Genomic DNA, 18,972 nt, shown 5'->3' on the forward strand with positions numbered 1-18,972 from the left:
TAACAGAACTCTCATTCTAAGATATTTGTCTTGAAGAAGTTAAACAAAAATTAAAAAGGTGTACTGTTAATTCATCACATGTGACACTGACCTGTGTTATCTCCGTGTGTGTTATAATTTCAAACAGCCCTATGTCATTCATTTTACATTTAGTTGCTTAGCAACAATCCACTGCCAGAGGAAAGTGTGAAGGTACGAAATACTGCTCTGTTTTTCACCTTTCAAATAACATTAATGGCACCATGCAGCTTTGATACATAGCTTGATTCAAAAGCAGTTTGTTTATTTTGAAACCGCCTTATGCCTCAACACAACAAGATATTTTACAGTAGAAAGCAACAGTCGTGATCAGTTATTTTCTATGGCTGGCTCTCTACATTTTGGAGATACACTATACAGTAGAAGCATAGTTACTGGTCTGTTACATCACAATATCATTCCATTATAACATTTTGTTTCACTTCAGCACTATTCATTTGTTTAAAATTTCACCGTTTATGTTCCTTTATTCTCTGCTGCATTTTTGCTGCATTTCGGGACTTTCATTCTGAACTCCCACATACTGGAACAAAAGGTCAGTGTGAAATCTAAATCCTAAAGCACTTCATGTACTGTAAAGACATGAGGATGTGCATTGTGTTTTTGTGGCATGTGTGCTCTTTTGCACCCAACCACCCCCACACACCACACGAGCAGGGAATATTTTATGTTTATGTCTGTAAAGCACACTGATATGCTTTACAGGTACTACAGAGGCTTAAGTCTGTTAAATATCAAATGTCTAAAAGAGAGATCTATTCATGTATCATGTATTAAACAGCCCTCTGCTGCATTTCTCTCTGGAATTTATTTTATATTTTTTTGTATCACCCCTTACATAATGGGTTGAGAGATAGAGAGAGAGAGACAGAGAGCTGGAGTGGGTGACTGTCTCTACGCTCATTCTGTGAGTTCTTCTACTGTGGTTATCATGGACATGGAGGCATCCTGTAACCAGGTAAAAAGTCTGTTCTTCTGTTTTATTGCTGGTTATATGCTCGTAATAGATGTTTTGGTTTGTAGATAGCATCTTTGTGGTCACTTTTTGTGAAGCCTCCATTATTTATGTTTTGCTGTGTTTCAACTTATGCTTAAAAATGTCATCAAAACTTCTTCGTGAGCATTATTGAGTTTTTGCCATATTTGCATTTGTTGTTTGTTGCTTCTCAAATGCAGGAGCTGTTGACCTAAAATGATAAATATATTCATACTGCATGCATGATAATGTTTGCACAGCATAATTGAATGTTGTTTTTCATAAAGGCATAGAAGCATCAAAAAGATTTACATTACAGATACAGAAATAAAGATAAAGAATAATGAAAATAATAAAAACTTTCAAACTCGGTCCTTTGATCATTCTGCACATTCACTAATTTCCTTCACCTCTTTTGTTCCATTTTCAAAGCTCTTTTCCCTTTTTCGCCCACATTGTATATTGTAGCACTTGCCAATTCACTGCACCCACACATACTGTCGCCCACTAAGACCGCTAATGCACCCTGAGCACGAAACACTCCCCCCCCCACACACACAAATACTGTCGCCCACTAAGACCGCTAATGCACAAATGCTGTGAACACCCCCCTTCCCACACACACAAACTCACACATTCATACTAACAGTGATGCACACCAATGCAAGAGACCAGAGATGCCTTGAACTTCTCCCTTATCTACAGACACTGAAGACTAATGCTTTTTGAATACCCTTTGAACAAATATCCAAACAGATCAATACATAAGATCATTCGAATTTTATTGAAAACATCACAATCTGAGTATTTAGTGTGTAATGAACATCTCTTGCTCAGGTGACAGATATCTAAGAGTAGACTCGAGCATGATGGGCACTGAGATCTCGGATAAGGAATGTGACATTCTGCATGACAGTGAAGAAGAGAAGGAGGGAACGGATGAGAAGCGCCGTGTAAAGAAGGAACTGTCTGAGGAGCAGGAGATGGAGGAGCTGAGGGCACAAATGCTGCAGCTTCTGATTGAGCTGGAAGAAGCTCGAGACATGTCTCAGAAACATGAGGAGAGCTTCCTGGAGCTGCAAGGTGAGATGCTCTCACCAGGGGTGTGGGAATGATCTGAAAGCACGGGTAAACTTTAGTAGCTTAACTTGGCTCATCAGAATTCATTTAGGCTATTCAGTTAGTAGTCCATATTATCCAATTATGTGTCATTCTGGGTGTAAACAGGTCTTAAATTGTCTCCATTTTAAGGCAGATCATTGTGTACATTTTTTGTTCTTTATAGCAGTTTTTGATGGTTGACATGTTTAGCAGATTACATGTTTAGCAGTGCAACAAATCTTAACCTCAAACTAAGTTTAGGCAGCGTACATTTTTATGATGACTGTCAATGCTGCTGCTACAGTACATTAGGACCAATGTGTATCATACAGTCTGACACAAAAGTCATTGCACATTGTATCATAGCTTGACCTGAAAATCTGGCTGTTATTATATATATAATGTAGTCCGACAAGCAGCACCAATAAAAAACAAACGTAGAGTGTGTAGATAACTTTCCACGCTGTCCTTACTGATGCATCACAGCTGTATTTTTCATGTAAAACCCATACATGAAATTGACTCACTGTCATACCGTCCCGGATGTATATTTCTTCCTTTATTTTTTCAAATAAATACATTTATATTGAAATACTTTTTATGTCATCGTTTTATACGTGAATCAACATGTTGAAGCTCCAAAAAGCACATCCATCCATCATTGAAGTAATCCAAATGACTCTATCTTCTGAAGTGAAACAATATTTTTGTGAAAGAAAAGGATTACTTTTAACAAGATTATTTACTTTTAGTCAATTAGCGGACGCTTTTATCCAAAGCGACTTACAAAGAGTTCGGGAAGCAATAAGCGATATATTTAGCAAAGTTAAAATGTAAACAAACAGATGTGGGCGCTAGACTAAAATTCAAAAGGTTCTTGAGTTGCTTAAAGACTTAAATATGCCTGTTTTGTTACATGTTATCAATAAAATCTAGCACTTTGCTCGGCTTGACATTTTAATTTCCCCAAATAAACTCTGGATTACTTTTATGATTTTCGGTTGGACATACACATGTGTGCATTCAGGATTCCTACAGTTTTTTAATATGTCAACAAAGTGCCACAGAAAAAAGTGACAAGTAAATATGACCTATTTCACTCAAAATTATAAACCAAAAATATGAATTTACCAAAACTATTTTCAGATCTCATCCCCCATTTATTGCCATAGTAGGGAATAAAAGGGACATATTTTTACTGACATTCTTACATTTACAATTTCAGTTTCTGTTTTTTTATGTGTTACAGTTTTTCTTGATTGCTTGAACACATTTCTTGAACTTTTGTCTTCTTTACTTGAAACTCTAAACACAAATCCGTTACTTCTCAGCCAATTCCCTCAACATCCTATTTTCAGTTCAAAATGAAGCTCTCATCTCAAAACCATTTTAACAACACTTTTCCCCCAGACACACAAGCCCTCGAAAACACTCGCACTACAACATTGTCTTAGAGACTGGTGAGACCAATTCAAAACACTGTTACTAATACCTCTCACTGGGATTCAAGAATTATTTGACAGCTTAGTGTTTATTCGACTATATAACATAAAAGAGTGCAGATACAAAAACGTCACACTTCTGTAAAGTAATCTTAGATGAAAGTCTTACAAAAATCTTACAAGACAAGAAAAGTTCCAAAACCAGCATTCAGGCATTTAGCAGATGCTTTTATCCAAAGTGACTTACAGAAAAGCTAAGTGATTTGTCAATAGGAGGCAATTGAAAAATATGGCATCCTCTGCACCTTTGGCCCAATTTGGTAAAAGTATAATATAATAGATTTTCTTTAATTTGTCGTCCCTGAGTTCTGCAAAAATACGGAACAGTTTAAATCAGGCCACAAACACAAATTTGAGGGTGTACACATGCTACAGTTTACTGGATACACAATAGTGACATTTCTCTCATATAAAGTGTGTACTGTAATTATACTGTATGTTTACTGTAAGTAGCCCTGTAGATGATTCTAGGATGCACCTGTGCTCCTATTGATATTATCCTGTGATTCTGATGGGTGTGTCATTAGTTTTGCTGCTGAATGTTTGGATGATGGATAAATGTGTGCTATTTGAGTTTACATATTGCCACTTCAGTTCATTATATTTTTGTGTGGGTTCAAGTGTGTTCAAGCGTGTGTTTTTAGTTGGTGAATTGATTCATAAATTGTGTGTTATCAATCGAGAAAAAAATATACAGTATCTAAATAATAATCTTAGATTTTCTGAGGACTGAAACAAAAGGCAAAAAAGCAAGAAAATATTGACTGCAGAAAACAGAAAGCTTCCCCCCTCCTGAAAATCATGTACCAAGCCTACTTTACACTAGATAAAAAGACTCTTTAACTTTTAAACTTTTCTGGTATGCTTATTTAATAAACAAATTATAGATGTTCTTCCAGAGCAACCCAGAGAAGTGTTCTTAATAACCACGAGTCTAGCAGGTCTCAAGACAGAAAGCATTCAGACAGCAATTGGCTTAAAACAACATGCTTTTGTTCCTATAATGTACACATTGATAAATATCTACATACTGTACCTACATTAACAATGTTTTGCTAATAGCAGTAAGTGAATTAAGTCGACAGGAAGACAGTACTGTACAGTATTTTGTACAGTTAGCAGTATGCATTTGCAGTTTTTCAGAAACAATGATTCATAATTTATCGCCCTAATTTAATTATTCACAGATAAAATCAAAGATGACAATTTTTCGGCAGACACCGATGTGGCCGATAATTTATCGTGCATCCCTACTTGTGCTGTATAATGCTAGATATAAATCAACTTTGATCATTGCATCCCACTTATTGCAAAGTAGAAATGTGAACGGCAGCTGCAGTAAATAAATACAGCTGAAGAGAGCTGTAATCCTTTGGTTAAAGACCATATGCATCATATGAGCTACATTTACATCAGATCTATTACAGATGCTAGTAAGACTTGCCTACTGAGCTGTACAGAAAGGAAGAGTCAGATTTTTCTGATCAAGTAAAATGCACACATCACAACATTATTATTGTCTAAAAGAACAAGGAGAAGAACACTAATGGCTTTAGTTATTTCTGAATATGCTGATTATTTGTGTACAGTAATATTCAGACGTCTTTACAACAAGGGCTTTCCTGTTTCATCTCTTTTGAATGGTCTCTGTCAAACAAATATAATTGAGTGTTTTTGTGTTTTTATCTTTGGGAAAACATAAACAGGACATTTCTTCATGAAATTGATTTTGTATACGTTTGGCAGAAGTTTGATGAGATTTGAACAAATCAAAACATACATAACATATATAAAATTGGAAAAAGAATAGTAAAAAATACCGGCAGCAATCGATAAACAATATAGATGGCCCAAAAATGCATCAGTAAACGTGAAATTCATTGACATTATGGTCATCAATAAAGCGATGAAAATCGTAATGGCACTCAGTAGACTGGTAATACTTTGCAGCGAGTTCATTTGAGCACATGGTTATATATTCAGGAAAAAAACAGAAAGCATGAATACATTGTTTGTACATCTTTTAAAGAGTGACCCATATACAATATTAACAATTATTTGCTCGAGATGCACTTAAATGTGGTATTTCCTTGTTTTGACCACCATGACTTGTTTAACTGAATGACAGACCAAGGAAAAGGCCTCTATAAATAACACTCCATGGCTCTTTAATGAATCACCTGATATGTAGCAGACACTGACTACAGGGATTCTGGTAATGGTCCCATGGCCAGTAAATGGACGCTACTTTGTGTGTGTAACGTGACAGGCATGTGAAAGGACAGCTGCATGCAAAGGAAAGAATCCAGACAGGTTGTCCTGACCAGCAGCAGGGATATGATCATCCCTGGATCATCTCTTTAGTGATCATGCTCTGCCACCCCTGGACTCTAGTCATGATCACAGGCCTGGAGTAATATCAACATTACCCTCTAGATCTGCCACACGTTCATACTCAGCTTTCAAGTATAAAGGGGAGTACTGCATGGTTATATTTTTATGTCTAAAACAGAAAGGCCTAGAAAGCTCATGTTTGGTTTCGAGGGAAAATGGTGCATTGCTCCACGGCTGACCCTGACTATGCTTCTAAAAGGATTTTTATGGCGAAACAAAAGAAGATAAAATAACTGACCCAACTGTGTCTGAAATACTGTATAGGTGGCACACATAAATAGGTTGTATAAAACCTGTATCATGCCATAACTGAATGTCAGAACATCAAAAATAACATTGTGTTGTAAAAATGTCCCACCAAAAGAAATTGTCTCTGAAAGTGTGTCTTTCTGTATTTCTGATCAGGACTTCTGGAGGACGAGCGATTGGCTAGTGCACATCAGGCTGAGGCCTTCACAAGACAGATCCAGCGTCTGCAAGGTCACACATACCCTCAATACACAAACCAAGTTTCCAAACCCAAGATGTAATGGGGCATTGAGAAATAGTTTTGTGAACGTGTTTTACTTATGTGGTGAAACAACCAGACAAGCATTTCCAAGTGGTTTGGTGCTTGTATACTGTTCCTGAAAGTATGCTGTACCAGTCGCTTTGCATGATGAAGCTGATGAGAAGTAGATGGCTAAGGAAGTTGAAACTAGTAAAGAATTCTGATGAGTAGAAAACAGAAGTTTGCAGTGAAGGTAAAATACTTGTCTGGTTGAAGAATTGTCAAAAGTCAAAAGCTGAGGTGTATTATTTGCCAACCCCTGCAGCTCAGCTTCGCTCTGTTCAGGAGGAGATGGTCAGCCTGGAAGAGGAGAAAGAGATTGAGCTGCAGGAGGCACGGGAGGAGCTGCGTGCAGCGCAGGAGGAGGTGCTGATCCTGCAGCAGGCAGCAGAGGATGCTGCGGCTGAAAGCGAGAATGACATCGCCAGTCTGCAGGAGGAACTCTGCCGCTTAAGGGCTGAAATCTCACAACTTGAGTACACGGGACAGGAGTACGAGCTGGAGATCGTCACACTAAGAGCGGAGATAGAGATGAAGAGTAAAATCCGTCAACAGCAGAGGACAGAGGGTGAGATCAGCTCAAAGAGTTTGAGTCCTTATGTCAGGTCGCCAATACTTTGCTCTTATTTTTTTATACTGTAACAAAATGTCATTTTTCAGTTTTACAGCAGTATTATTGGTAATATCATAACTTTATTGTTTAACCGCTCCCACTTCAGTGCTGTAAAATGGTTGAATGATTCCCCTTACATTAAAAACACAGTCAACACTGGTATCACATGGAATTTTTCACAATTCATGAACAGTAAAAGATTGAAACCAAACCCAATTGGAGCGATACAAAGATATTCCTAACATTGAGATGATTTTGTAATTTGGGGTAAAAACACAACAAACAATACATACAACGAACATACAAAATATATCCTCAAATGAATGATAAATAATACATAGTAAATAATAACAATTTAGTAAACCAGAGGAACGTCTTATTTGCATTTTATTGTTTTGTTTAAGCATTTAAGTTGTTTAAGCTGCATTACCAATTACAATAAATAATTGATAAATAATGAATTACCGTTTCACTGAATGAATCCTAGATTGATCTTATTAACTTTGTCTGTTCCAATTTACTAAAAACAATTCATTTAATTGATTCAAATTGTTAAAAATCTAAAAGACAACCATACAGTTCCATACAGTGCTCCTCAGACAGCATAAACAAATCCTTTTGCATAAATGCAAACAGGACAGGAACAAAAGGCTTCGTCCACAGCCAAGAAACAGGGCTGAATAAACCTAAACTAAAGGCAATAAAGACAAAGCCAATAATAGACTGCTTATGATGTAATTGTTCCATAGTAAAAGGTTGCTTTTTATTCCACATTTCATATCTTTGTAAATACCGGTATGTACTGATTTCACTGCAAGTACAGTAAACACTTTTTGTTGTATTTATGACAAAGCAATTTAGCAAAAGCATTTCTGTTTATTTAGTTATTAGTTATCAAGAACTCATGTTAATACATTTCTGGTTTAAACTAAATTATGTTTTTGCATGGATAAACTGATTGGCACTTTTGGCCTGATGTTTTCTGTGACCTTGGGCGCAGAATATTATACATGTATAACTAAGCTCATAAATATTAATTTGTGCTCCGCCCAAGGTCACAGAAAATCTCAGGCACCGAATATTTCAGAACACCCCACATTTTGCACCGCCCATTACTCCGACCTGCAGCGACCTATACACACAATAGACAAGAAACCAGCACAAAACATCGAACACGTTCAATCAAAAAGAATCTGAAAATGGACAACTAGAGCAACAGGTGTGGAGCACAAAGCAATAATGATGTAATTTACCATGAAACCAGGGGGCGGGACAAGACTGGAGAGCACATGGCACACCACAAATAAACAAGAGCCATGTGCTTCCACTCACAGAGCTGAAGAGCAGTGAGCACATGGCAAACAAAGATCATGAGCCATACGCCCCAACAAAGATCACAAAAAATAAACAGGTACAGCGTTAAAGATCCTGTTACAATACACAAGAACCCAGGCTAGAACAAGACTTTAAGGACCTTAACATCATGCTCAGCTCAGAACACAGCCCTGTGACAAGAGACCGGAAAAAACATCTACAATGATGACAGCAACGTGACATACAGTCATGTAGACTAAGCATCCACTGACGTCTTTATCCATGTAATCAATGGCTGATTATATCACTCATTCTCTTAAACTGCTTAGCGTCCTGCAGTCATGACCATAAATCACAGTTTTAATAACGGGCCGGACCCTGAAGCATTTCAGAAACGCCTGCATCACACAGTGTGCCGAGGCCTAGAGCTCTTTGCAGAATAGCAGATGGTGATGGTCATTCTCAATGGTATGTGAAGACGACGAGAAAAACTCTGAAGCCTGTATGACTACATGCATGCCATCACATGCTATTGTTTCAGTCAATTACAGGGTAAAAGACTGAAGACAATATACAGTGTAAGTCTGTCTGGTCACCTGTTACGTATGTCTATTAGTTGACATCAGAATCAGAATCAGAATCAGAACAAGCTTTATTGCCAGGTGTGCTTACACACACGAGGAATTTGTCTTGGTTAGAGAAGCTTCCAGTACACGAGTAAGGTTACAAGACAAGTAACAATCAACAAAGGCAACGAAAGTACAGAATAAAAATAAAAGTTAAGCACACAAAGGTGAAAGTGCAGTGTGACAGAAGAGCTCCAGAATTTTTGTTTAGAATATACAAGTTATAAGTTTATATACATGAGTTTATATATGTGAAATGTCCGAGGGAAAATATTGCACACATTTATTGCACTGTAGGGTGTATGATATGTATATACAGATTATATGAGATATCTACAGGTGTTTAAAATATACACATTTTAAGGTGCTATATACGAAGAATCTGGCACAAAAAAATATTGCACACATTTATTGCAAAAGGTGAACATTTAACTGTTCATGAGGTAGATGGCCTGAGGAAAGAAGCTCTTCCTGTGTCTGGATGTTTTAGTGCTCGGTGCTCTGTAGCGTCGACCAGATGGTAAGAGTTCAAACAGAGAGTGTGCTGGGTGTGAGGGGTCCAGGGTAATTTTGTGAGCCCTTTTACCCACTCTGGATGAGTACAGTTCTTTAAGTGTGGGAAGAGTAGTGCAGATGATTCGCTCTGCAGTCCGGACTATCCGCTGTAGTCTTCCGAGGTCAGTTTTGGAGGCTGAGCCGAACCAGACGGTGATGGAGGTGCAGATGATGGATTCGATGACAGCTGAGTAGAACTGTACGAGCAGCTCCTGTGGCAGGTTGAACTTCCTCAGCTGCCGGAGGAAGTAAAGTCTCTGCTGGGCTTTTTTTACAATAGAGTCGATGTGGGCGTCCCACTTCAGATCCTGAGAGATGGTGGTGCCCAGGAACCTGAATGACTCTACTGCAATCACAGTGCTGTTCATGATGGTGAGTGGGGGAAGTGCAGGGGGGTTTCTCCTAAAGTCCACTATCATCTCCACTGTTTTGAGCGTGTTCAGCTCCAGGTTGTTGTACCTGCACCATAGAGCCAGCTGCTCCACCTCCTGTCTGTACGCAGACTCGTCACCGTTCCGGATGAGACCGATAACAGTAGTGTCATCTGCAAACTTCAGGAGCTTGACGGAGGGGTCTTTAGAGGTGCAGTCGTTGGTGTACAGGGAGAAGAGCAGTGGGGAGAGAACACATCCCTGTGGGGCACCAGTGCTGATGGCGCGACTGTCTGACATGATTTTGCCCATTCTGACTAACTGTTGTCTGGCTGTCAGAAAGCTGGTGATCCATTGACAGACAGAGCTAGGGACAGAGAGCTGGGTCAGTTTGGTCTGGAGCAGTGATGGGATGATTGTATTGAAGGCAGAACTGAAGTCCACGAACAAGATCCTCGCATAAGTCCCTGGTTTGTCCAGATGTTGTAGGGTGTAATGCAGTCCCATGTTAACTGCATCATCCACAGACCGGTTTGCTCTGTAGGCAAACTGCAGGGGGTCCAGCAAAGGGTCAGTGATGACCTTCAAATAAGCCAACACCAGTCTTTCAAATGACTTCATGGCAACAGATGTTAAAGCCACAGGTCTGTAGTCATTTAGTCCAGTGATCTTTGGTTTCTTTGGGATTGGGATGATGATGGAGCGTTTAAAGCACGAAGGGACTTTGCACAGCTCCAGTGATCTGTTGAAGATCAGTGAGAAGATGGAGGCCAGCTGGTCAGCGCAGGTCTTCAGACAGGCTGGTGAAACACCGTCTGGGCCTGGTGCTTTCCTTCTCTTTTGTTTTCTAAAGATCTGGCGTACGTTATCCTCACTGATCTGAAGTGCAGGGTGGGAGGAGAGGGGGATGGCTGGAGGTGTTGATGGCTGTGTATAGAGATGGTCAGGGTGGGTGTGAAGTGTCTGGTCTAGGGTCTCAAATCTACAATAGAAGTGATTTAAATCTTCAACAAGCTGTTTATTGCTCTCGATGCTAGGGGATGGTGTCTTGTAGTTGGTAATGTCTTTCAGGCCTTTCCACACTGATGCAGGGTCGTTGGCAGAAAACTGGTTTTCCAGCTTTTTGGCGTAGCTCTTTTTTGCCACCCCAATCTCCTTTGTCAGAGTGTTTCTGGCCTGATTATACCAGATCCTGTCCCCGCTCCTGTAGGCATCCTCTTTGGCCTGACGCAGCTGTCTGAGTTTTGGTGTGAACCATGGTTTATCATTGTTGAATGATAAATAAGTCTTTGTAGGGATGCATAAATCCTCACAGAAACTGATGTATGATGTAACAGTTTCTGTGAGCTCGTCCAAATCGGTGGCAGCAGCTTCAAAAACACTCCAGTCAGTGCATTCAAAACAGGCTTGTAAGACCTGCTCTGAGTCGTTGGTCCATCTCTTTACAGTCCTTACTTCTGGCTTAGCAGTTTTAAGTTTTTGTCTGTAAGTTGGTAGCAGATGAACCAGGCAGTGATCAGAGAGTCCTAGAGCTGCTCGGGCGACAGAGCGATATGCACCTTTTATAGTAGTGTAGCAATGGTCTAAAATATTATTGTCTCTTGTGGGGCATGTGATATGTTGTTTAAATTTAGGCAGCTCACGTGTGAGTTTTGCCTGATTAAAGTCTCCTAGAATGATAAAGACAGAATCCGGGTGTTGTTGTTCTGTGTCTGTGATCAGATCAGCCAGCTGTTGCAGCGCAGTCCGCACGTGTGCTTGTGGTGGAATGTAAACACTTACGAGGATGACTGATGAAAACTCCCGCGGCGAGTAGAACGGTTTACAGTTAATGAAAAGCGCTTCCACATCAGGACAGCACATCTTCTTTAACAAAGTTACATCCGTACACCACCTTCTGTTGATGTAAAAGCATGTCCCACCACCGCGCGTTTTCCCCGTTGTCTCCGTATCGCGATCCGCTCTGAACAGCTGAAAGTCCGGCAGATGTAACGCGCTGTCCGGAATGGTTTCGTTCAGCCAGGTTTCCGTAAAACACAGAGCAGCAGAGTTTGTAAAAACCTCGTTTTTGCTTGAAAGCAGGCGAAGTTCGTCCATTTTGTTAGGTAGAGAGCGGAGATTCGCAAGATGAATGCTTGGCAACGGCGTTCTTAGACCGCGCTGTCTGAGCTTGACGAGCGCGCCGGCTCGCTTCCCGCGCTTGCGTTTCTTCCGGCGTCCTCTCCACGCGACTGTACTGACTAAAATATCCAGCAAAACGTCAGAAAAATCAAAAACTGGTTGCAGATTAGTTGGTATCCACTGCCGAATGTTCAGCAGTTCGTTCCTTGTAAAACTGATAGTGTTTGACAGACATAAAACAGGACAAACTAACAAAAACAGCAAGACTACTGGAGAGCTCCACACCGAGGCAGCCATTCGCGGCGCCACCATGGATACCATTTCCACCATGGATACACATTACATTTCAGAGACTTCTGGTCCTCATCGGTGCAAGAAGCTGACAATCGCTTACAGAACAACTCGCACTTAAATTCACATTTCATCACGTTTACACACATGCCACACGCCGCACGCACACACGGACACACACACACGCACGCACGCACGCACGCACGCACGCACACACACACACACACACAGAGAGACAGAGACAGGGACAGAGACACACAGAGAGACAGAGACAGGGACAGAGACACACAGAGAGACAGAGACACAGACACACATGCGTTATTCACCTTATCCAGCAAAGCAAGGGAACTTATTCCTCTGCGCACTTTCAGTAAGTCCTAACACAAACGTATTGAATAAACATCCGCAACAAATGAAGTATAGTGTATTTTTTATCATCCTGGTCCTGTATCCATCACATTCACGTTCTGTCAGAATAATTCAGAAAATAACAGCTTTTTTAAGTATCTAAAATTAATTTGATTTGTTTAAATAATCATTTTCTCAATGGTGTTTGTTCATCGTGGCATAAGTACACATATTGTTCATGTACATGGGAAGGTCACGGGTCTCTGTTTGTGTGCATTGTTTGGTAAGGTGATGTGGGTGAATTGAAGGATACATGCTATAATCTGAAGGAGCAATGTCAATTACTACAAGAAGAAAACACAAGACTGACTAACAGACTGCAGCTGCTGCAGAAGAGAAGGTGAGCGTCTCTTTACTCCAGACACTGAGATTTTTATGAGAAATTTGTGATACAGTAGTGCCTATGTACTATATGATATTCTCACATCATATGGAATTTTTTAAATTAAATAATAGATATCGACCACTTCACAAGATGTAAACATGAAAACTGTTTTTTCACTAAAGACAACACATTTTGACAACACATGAAACATTTTGATTCGTTTATAAATGTTCTGTTGGTTATATTGTGTTGAAACGTTTGTGTAGTGTTAAAGAACTGAAGCAAGCAAATGGAGCAGCATTGTTTATGTTTTCCAATGTGGTCTATACTGGTCTACACATTCATTCGCTTTTTGAACCATTTAGCAATAAATAAAAAACACAACGGAACTGGTTGGCTGATGGCAGTAGGTTGACTAACCAGCAAACCTTGAAACCATAGTGCTGACATATTTTTAATGTTTCTGTCTTGTGTTGTGTGTGTTATTTTATCTGTAACATCACAGTTCAAGCGGTGCATATGTCACTCTTAAAGAGGAACAGGAGGACAAAGAGGAGGCAAAAGACATGGACTGTGGCACAGAGACTGACGGTGCAGGATCCTACACACGCATGAACCAGATGAGCTCCAACTGCAGGCTGGTGGATGCAGGAATCCAGAAGAATATTTCATTTGAAGGCAAACCCATCACTCCCACCAGCTGGACAGGAGGATTTTCAGAGATCTTGTCACTGAGAGATCAACTCAAACAGACTGAGGAGAAGGCTGCACACATGCAGAGAGAGGTAAACTCCACACCACTAAACGTGTGATTCCAATGAACTTCATTGATGTTCTGTTCTGACATTATATCATCATCATTTTGTCTGTTAGTGTGATGGACTAAAGGATGAACTACAGAAGCTGGGGGAAATGTGCGAAAGCAGTCAGAAAGAGCGAGCCGAGCTGGAGTTGGAGTTGTTACGCTGCAGGGAGGAGCTGGAGAATCACGCTGACGGAAAACAGGTAAATGTGAATACATTATTGTAGTTGTTAAACGTTTTTGAAGTGGGGCTTTATTCCTGTTTCCCTGTCCTGACTGTGTCCTGCCGTTTCTAGTTTCGATTATTTAACCTGTCATGTGTCTTGGTCTGGTATTGTTTGTCCCAGCAGCATTGTGGTGAGTGTTTTTCATTTAAAACTATTCGATCCAGTGACTTACTCATTTAGATATTATGAATGTATTCCTAAATATTGATCTGTAAATATCAGTGCATCATTGGATAAGCAAGCATTAATGTTTTGTATTCATATGTAGAAGTTAAGGACTACACATTTACAAAAACCTATGTACATTTAAAGGCACAAACTAGAGAGCGGATGGCTCTTCATAAAACAGATATCATCATTAATATAATTTCATTTTCATGTTGTCTATTATGAAGATTATGGATGGTATGTGACAATTCTGAAAGCGGCACTTTCCTGACTACAGATAATCATGCTTTTAAGATGCTTTAAAACTTTTGAGACCTTACATGGATATGTAAACCACCAAATATTGACATCTGAGCTATCTGAGCTTGCCAAAATCTCGGCAAGGTTGACCTTTGCATCGAATTTTAGACATGTCCATTTAAATATGATTATGATGTGCCTACCAAAATGTGGAAATAATTGCATGTGTGTTGAGAAATATTTGTCTTTAAACCACATAAATATTGTCGTTTGATTGATACTGGACATTATTTGTAAATGCTTTTAGGGACAACATGCAGTTAAATTCTCAAGAATCAAGTATTTTATTCATATGCATTCATAATAATTATAATTGTTGTTTTTGTCTTTTTAGGCATAATTGTAATATCCAAGAGAACAAGGTACCTCTTTCTTGTGTTTTGGTTGAACCTATCCTGAATATTAGGTGTTCTTTATAATAATCAAATCTTACTGTATATTTTATGCTTATTTTTAGGGCAACATAGTTGTTTTGACATTTGCTTAGAATCATAATTTTGCCATGACTTTATTATAACCAATGATCAAAGAAAAATGACCTCCTGTGTTCTCCTGTGATGAAGTCATTTTTAAACAATGTCCTTCCACAGGTTTTTTTATAAGTCTATGATACCTGCATTCACAGAATCTTTACTCTGCATCTGCTGTTTTTTGCTTCATAGGCAATTAATCACTGGTTGTCTCATGTTGTCGCCAGGTTTATTTTTGATATTGTGAAAGTTGTATTGAGAAAATTATCAGGAGAGGTCAAAATGCAAAGAAAATATCAATAAACCATTATATTCTTTAAACTATTAAATATGTTTATGTACTTATGTTATTGTGTTATTCTCAAAGCAATGTGTGAATCAGTGTTTTATTTAAAGTTTAAAATAAAATTATATAAAATTATAATATACATGCTAAGGTATATGGCATATTTTGTTTTTCGCAATGCCATTGGGCGATAATGACTGCAATAATATGGCTTTTGTTTTTACATATTTATGGTGCATGTTACAGCATGAGGCGTAGACTCCTCTTTGATCATTATGAACATTATACAGAACAGATCACTTAAGCCTCAGGATACGATAACATCTCTCTTTCTTTTGTCTATTATCTCTATTCATCATGATACTTTCATGAAAGAACGAGTGTGAGATTATATTAGGTTTTCTGATCTTATTTAACTGGTGGTCTTTCTGTTGTTTTATACGTGACATCTCTGAGATTGGCTAAGGCTGTAAACCAATAGAATGTTCAAATGTTTTTTTGTGACATTCTGTATTTTACTGTGGCAGTGGTCCAAAAATAAATGCATAGAATCCTTAGAAAATGTCTGAAATTTGAATAATGTAGATAAGGGTTAATGTTAAATTATTTGAATCAACATGCAGTACGGCTCTTTTAGTTTGTATAGAAATGCTTTTCATTAAATTAAATCTAATGTTGAATTCAACTTTTGTTTTAACTACAGTTGTATTATAACATTTTTAATACTGTCATTGCAATTGTAACTGTTAAAGTGATGTTTTTACACTTGCACTGAATTATAGAAACAATAGCCCTTTTCACACAGAGCCTCATACTTTTAATTTACCGGTAATGTTACAGCTTCTCTTACTGGTAAATAGGGAGTACTGATTTACGGGAAAGGTCCTGTTCACACAAGATCTGTTAACTGCAATTTGCTGGCAATTAACCAGTAAACACTGTATTTGGGAAAGAGGCTAATGTCTTGAAATCTCTGAATTCAAAGAATACCAGTACATAAGAAATTGTTGAGTAGATAGATAAACCAAAAACTAAATGTGGCTAGCAGGGCGGGACAAGTGCATCGGTCTCGCATCTCCCACGGAGGAGCTCCGGAAGCACAAGAGAGGAGAAAACAGGGAAGGACGAGAGAGGACCAGGCCAGGACTTTATGTAATGTGTTATTGTGTTTGTGTGGCTGGCAGTCGATCGTGAGGGAGCTGCCAGCATTTTAATTTTGTTTTGTTGTTTGTTTATTTTATAAAAACTTGTGTTACGTTCCCCGGTTCCCGCCTCCTTCCTCCTGGGTTTCGGCACAAATGTAACATGGTTCAATAAAAGGAAGGAAAGAGGTGGAAAACACAATAACACATCAAGTCCAGGCCTGGTCCTCTCTCGCCCTTCCCTGTTGTCGCTCCTCTCTTATGCTTCCGGAGCTCCTACGTGAGAGATGCGAGACCGGTGTACGCGCAGCTGACACACGTTATCACTCACACCACCGGCCTCGCACCTTTCCCTCACAGCTCTTGTCCAGCCCTTCTCGCCATACTAAACAAGAAAGAAAATGCTCCTGTTTATCAAACCTGGCTCAGAGTGCTATGTTTTGTCATTGGTAAAAAATGTTTTTATTGGATTTGAGGTTTCGTAACTCCTTTACAAACCTTAAAGGGATCATAGTGCGCAAATACGTGTTTTTTCTGTGACTTTGGTGTGTTTATAAGTTACTCATGCATGTATTAGACACTTAAAATAGCAAAAATGTAAGTATCGGAACAAAAGATGTATTCAATCTAAAAGTTACATTTCCGTCACACCCTTGCAGTTTTTCACCAATCACTACGCACTGGTTAACTGGCCAATCATAGCACACGTCGCTTTTCAGAGGCGGGGCAAAGAGTTGATACAAACGTGTATCACCACCGTTTGCATACTGTTTTGCACTGTTTGCCTGGCCGGGGGGCTGCTAGAATTTGATAGTCTTATTTAATTAACTCTGCATATAGGAATTTATTGTGTGTCTGATATTTGACCTGTGTTTTGACTTCCATAACCTTTTTTGTTTTACTTATAGTCAATGTTTTCTTGTACAGCTGTTTGTAACAATGAAAATTGTAAAAGCGCTATATAAATAAAGCTGACCTGACTTGACAAACATGCACGGTATTTGGAAAATACAGCATTTTTAACATTAAATCGTGTAAACACATTGCATTACATCTAAAACAAACGATGGTTTTTTATTTTTGCCGTGTCATATGACCCCTTTAAGACATCAATAACAAAAAGGAAAACCATCTGTGTTTTTTGACATGGTAATACTGTAAATGAACTGTAACTTCAATTGTATTTCAAAAGTTCTTTGTTTACTTTTGTGAATGTGTTCCTGCAACACAAACAGAAGTTCCTGGATGACACGCACACTTCACTACGTGACTCTAATTTTATGCCTGCAAGTCAGCCAGTGCCATATATCATCATAAAGCCAAACATTTATACAGTTGCCAGCTCTTATGAATCACCCTCTTTTTTACACTTCTGTTAGGATGTCAGGTGGAATATAAAGCATTGTATGGACATTAATCTATGTGTTTTTTAACCCCAACCCCAAACCTTAAAAAAAGAGTGTTTAAAAACATCAGTTAAGTGGATTAAACCTGTCAGCTTCATACATGTGATTTTTTAATGAAATTTCTAAGAAAGTACTGTTCTTACAAAAATAAAAAAATGTCACTCCCTAGAATGTAATGCCGGATGCTTTCATAAATACTTGAATGCATGTCAGGTTTGTTGCAAAAGTGATTAAGATGAATGACAGAGGACAAATACAGTGAAACCAGATCATACATATTATAACTCCACAATGTGCTGTTGATAAGAAGTGATCCACAGAAAGTTCAAAGGACCATCACTCAAGAAACACAGTGAAATGTAGTTTGAAACATTAACAGATAAAGAATAAAACAATTGTCATGCACACAATAAATGTCCCAGGAACTCGCACAAACAATTTGATATAATACTATGATCTAACATTTGGTGTGTCATTGGTGTGTCAGTGAAGTTCAAATCACAGACATTAATTCAAGTCTAAATCTGCTGTGCTGAGTCAGTTTGTCTGCTCATTGCTCTGAACACAGAGAGGGTAGCCCAAAATACACAAGGTTGAACAGAAACTGTGTCAGTTACTACTGCAACTCTGTGTGACAGTGACTCAACTCAGGGGATTTCTATTTAAAGAACATTCTAGATCATATTAACCTGAACAGTGAGTGACACCGATTAACATGGGACCCTGGACCACCAAACGAGAAATGAGGGTCAATTTTTCTAAATTGAGATTTTTACGTCACCTAAAAGCTGAATAAAAAGCTTTTCATTGATGTATGGATGATGTATGAGTTGTTAGCATAGGACCATTTTTGGCAGCAATACTACTATTTGAAAATATAATGGCTTGTCCACACCAGGACGATAATCGCACTTGAAAAATGCTGGCTATAAACGCACACGAATATGGTTCCGTTGTGTACAAGCCTTAAGGGTGCCAAAAAATG

At 38.8% G+C, this 18,972-nt stretch overlaps 1 protein-coding gene across 1 annotated transcript; it reads left to right on the forward strand.

Moving 5' to 3' along the window:
* Positions 1-903: 903 nt before the first annotated feature.
* ccdc136a (coiled-coil domain containing 136a) lies at positions 904-16,394 on the forward strand. The gene is made up of 10 exons (XM_079449742.1): positions 904-997; positions 1,853-2,098; positions 6,418-6,492; positions 6,828-7,130; positions 13,090-13,201; positions 13,692-13,971; positions 14,060-14,191; positions 14,285-14,345; positions 15,018-15,045; positions 15,274-16,394. Exons 2-10 carry the CDS (start codon positions 1,882-1,884, stop codon positions 15,398-15,400), a joined length of 1,335 nt encoding a protein of 444 aa, XP_079305868.1. The 5' UTR covers positions 904-997; positions 1,853-1,881; the 3' UTR covers positions 15,401-16,394.
* The last annotated feature ends 2,578 nt before the right edge of the window (positions 16,395-18,972 follow it).

This window comes from Barbatula barbatula (assembly GCF_947034865.1).
Source record: "Barbatula barbatula genome assembly, chromosome: 25".
NCBI classification, from domain to species: Eukaryota; Metazoa; Chordata; class Actinopteri; order Cypriniformes; family Nemacheilidae; genus Barbatula; species Barbatula barbatula.

What these genes read in the sequence shown, in the direction of transcription:
- ccdc136a (XM_079449742.1), top strand. Translation starts at nt 1,882, where the DNA reads ATGATGGGCACTGAGATCTCGGATAAGGAATGTGACATTCTGCATGAC. An exon ending in TCAACAGCAGAGGACAGAGG is followed by an intron (nt 7,131 to 13,089) that starts GTGAGATCAGCT and finishes TTGTTTGGTAAG; the next exon opens with GTGATGTGGGTGAATTGAAG. An exon ending in GTAATATCCAAGAGAACAAG is followed by an intron (nt 15,046 to 15,273) that starts GTACCTCTTTCT and finishes GTCCTTCCACAG; the next exon opens with GTTTTTTTATAAGTCTATGA.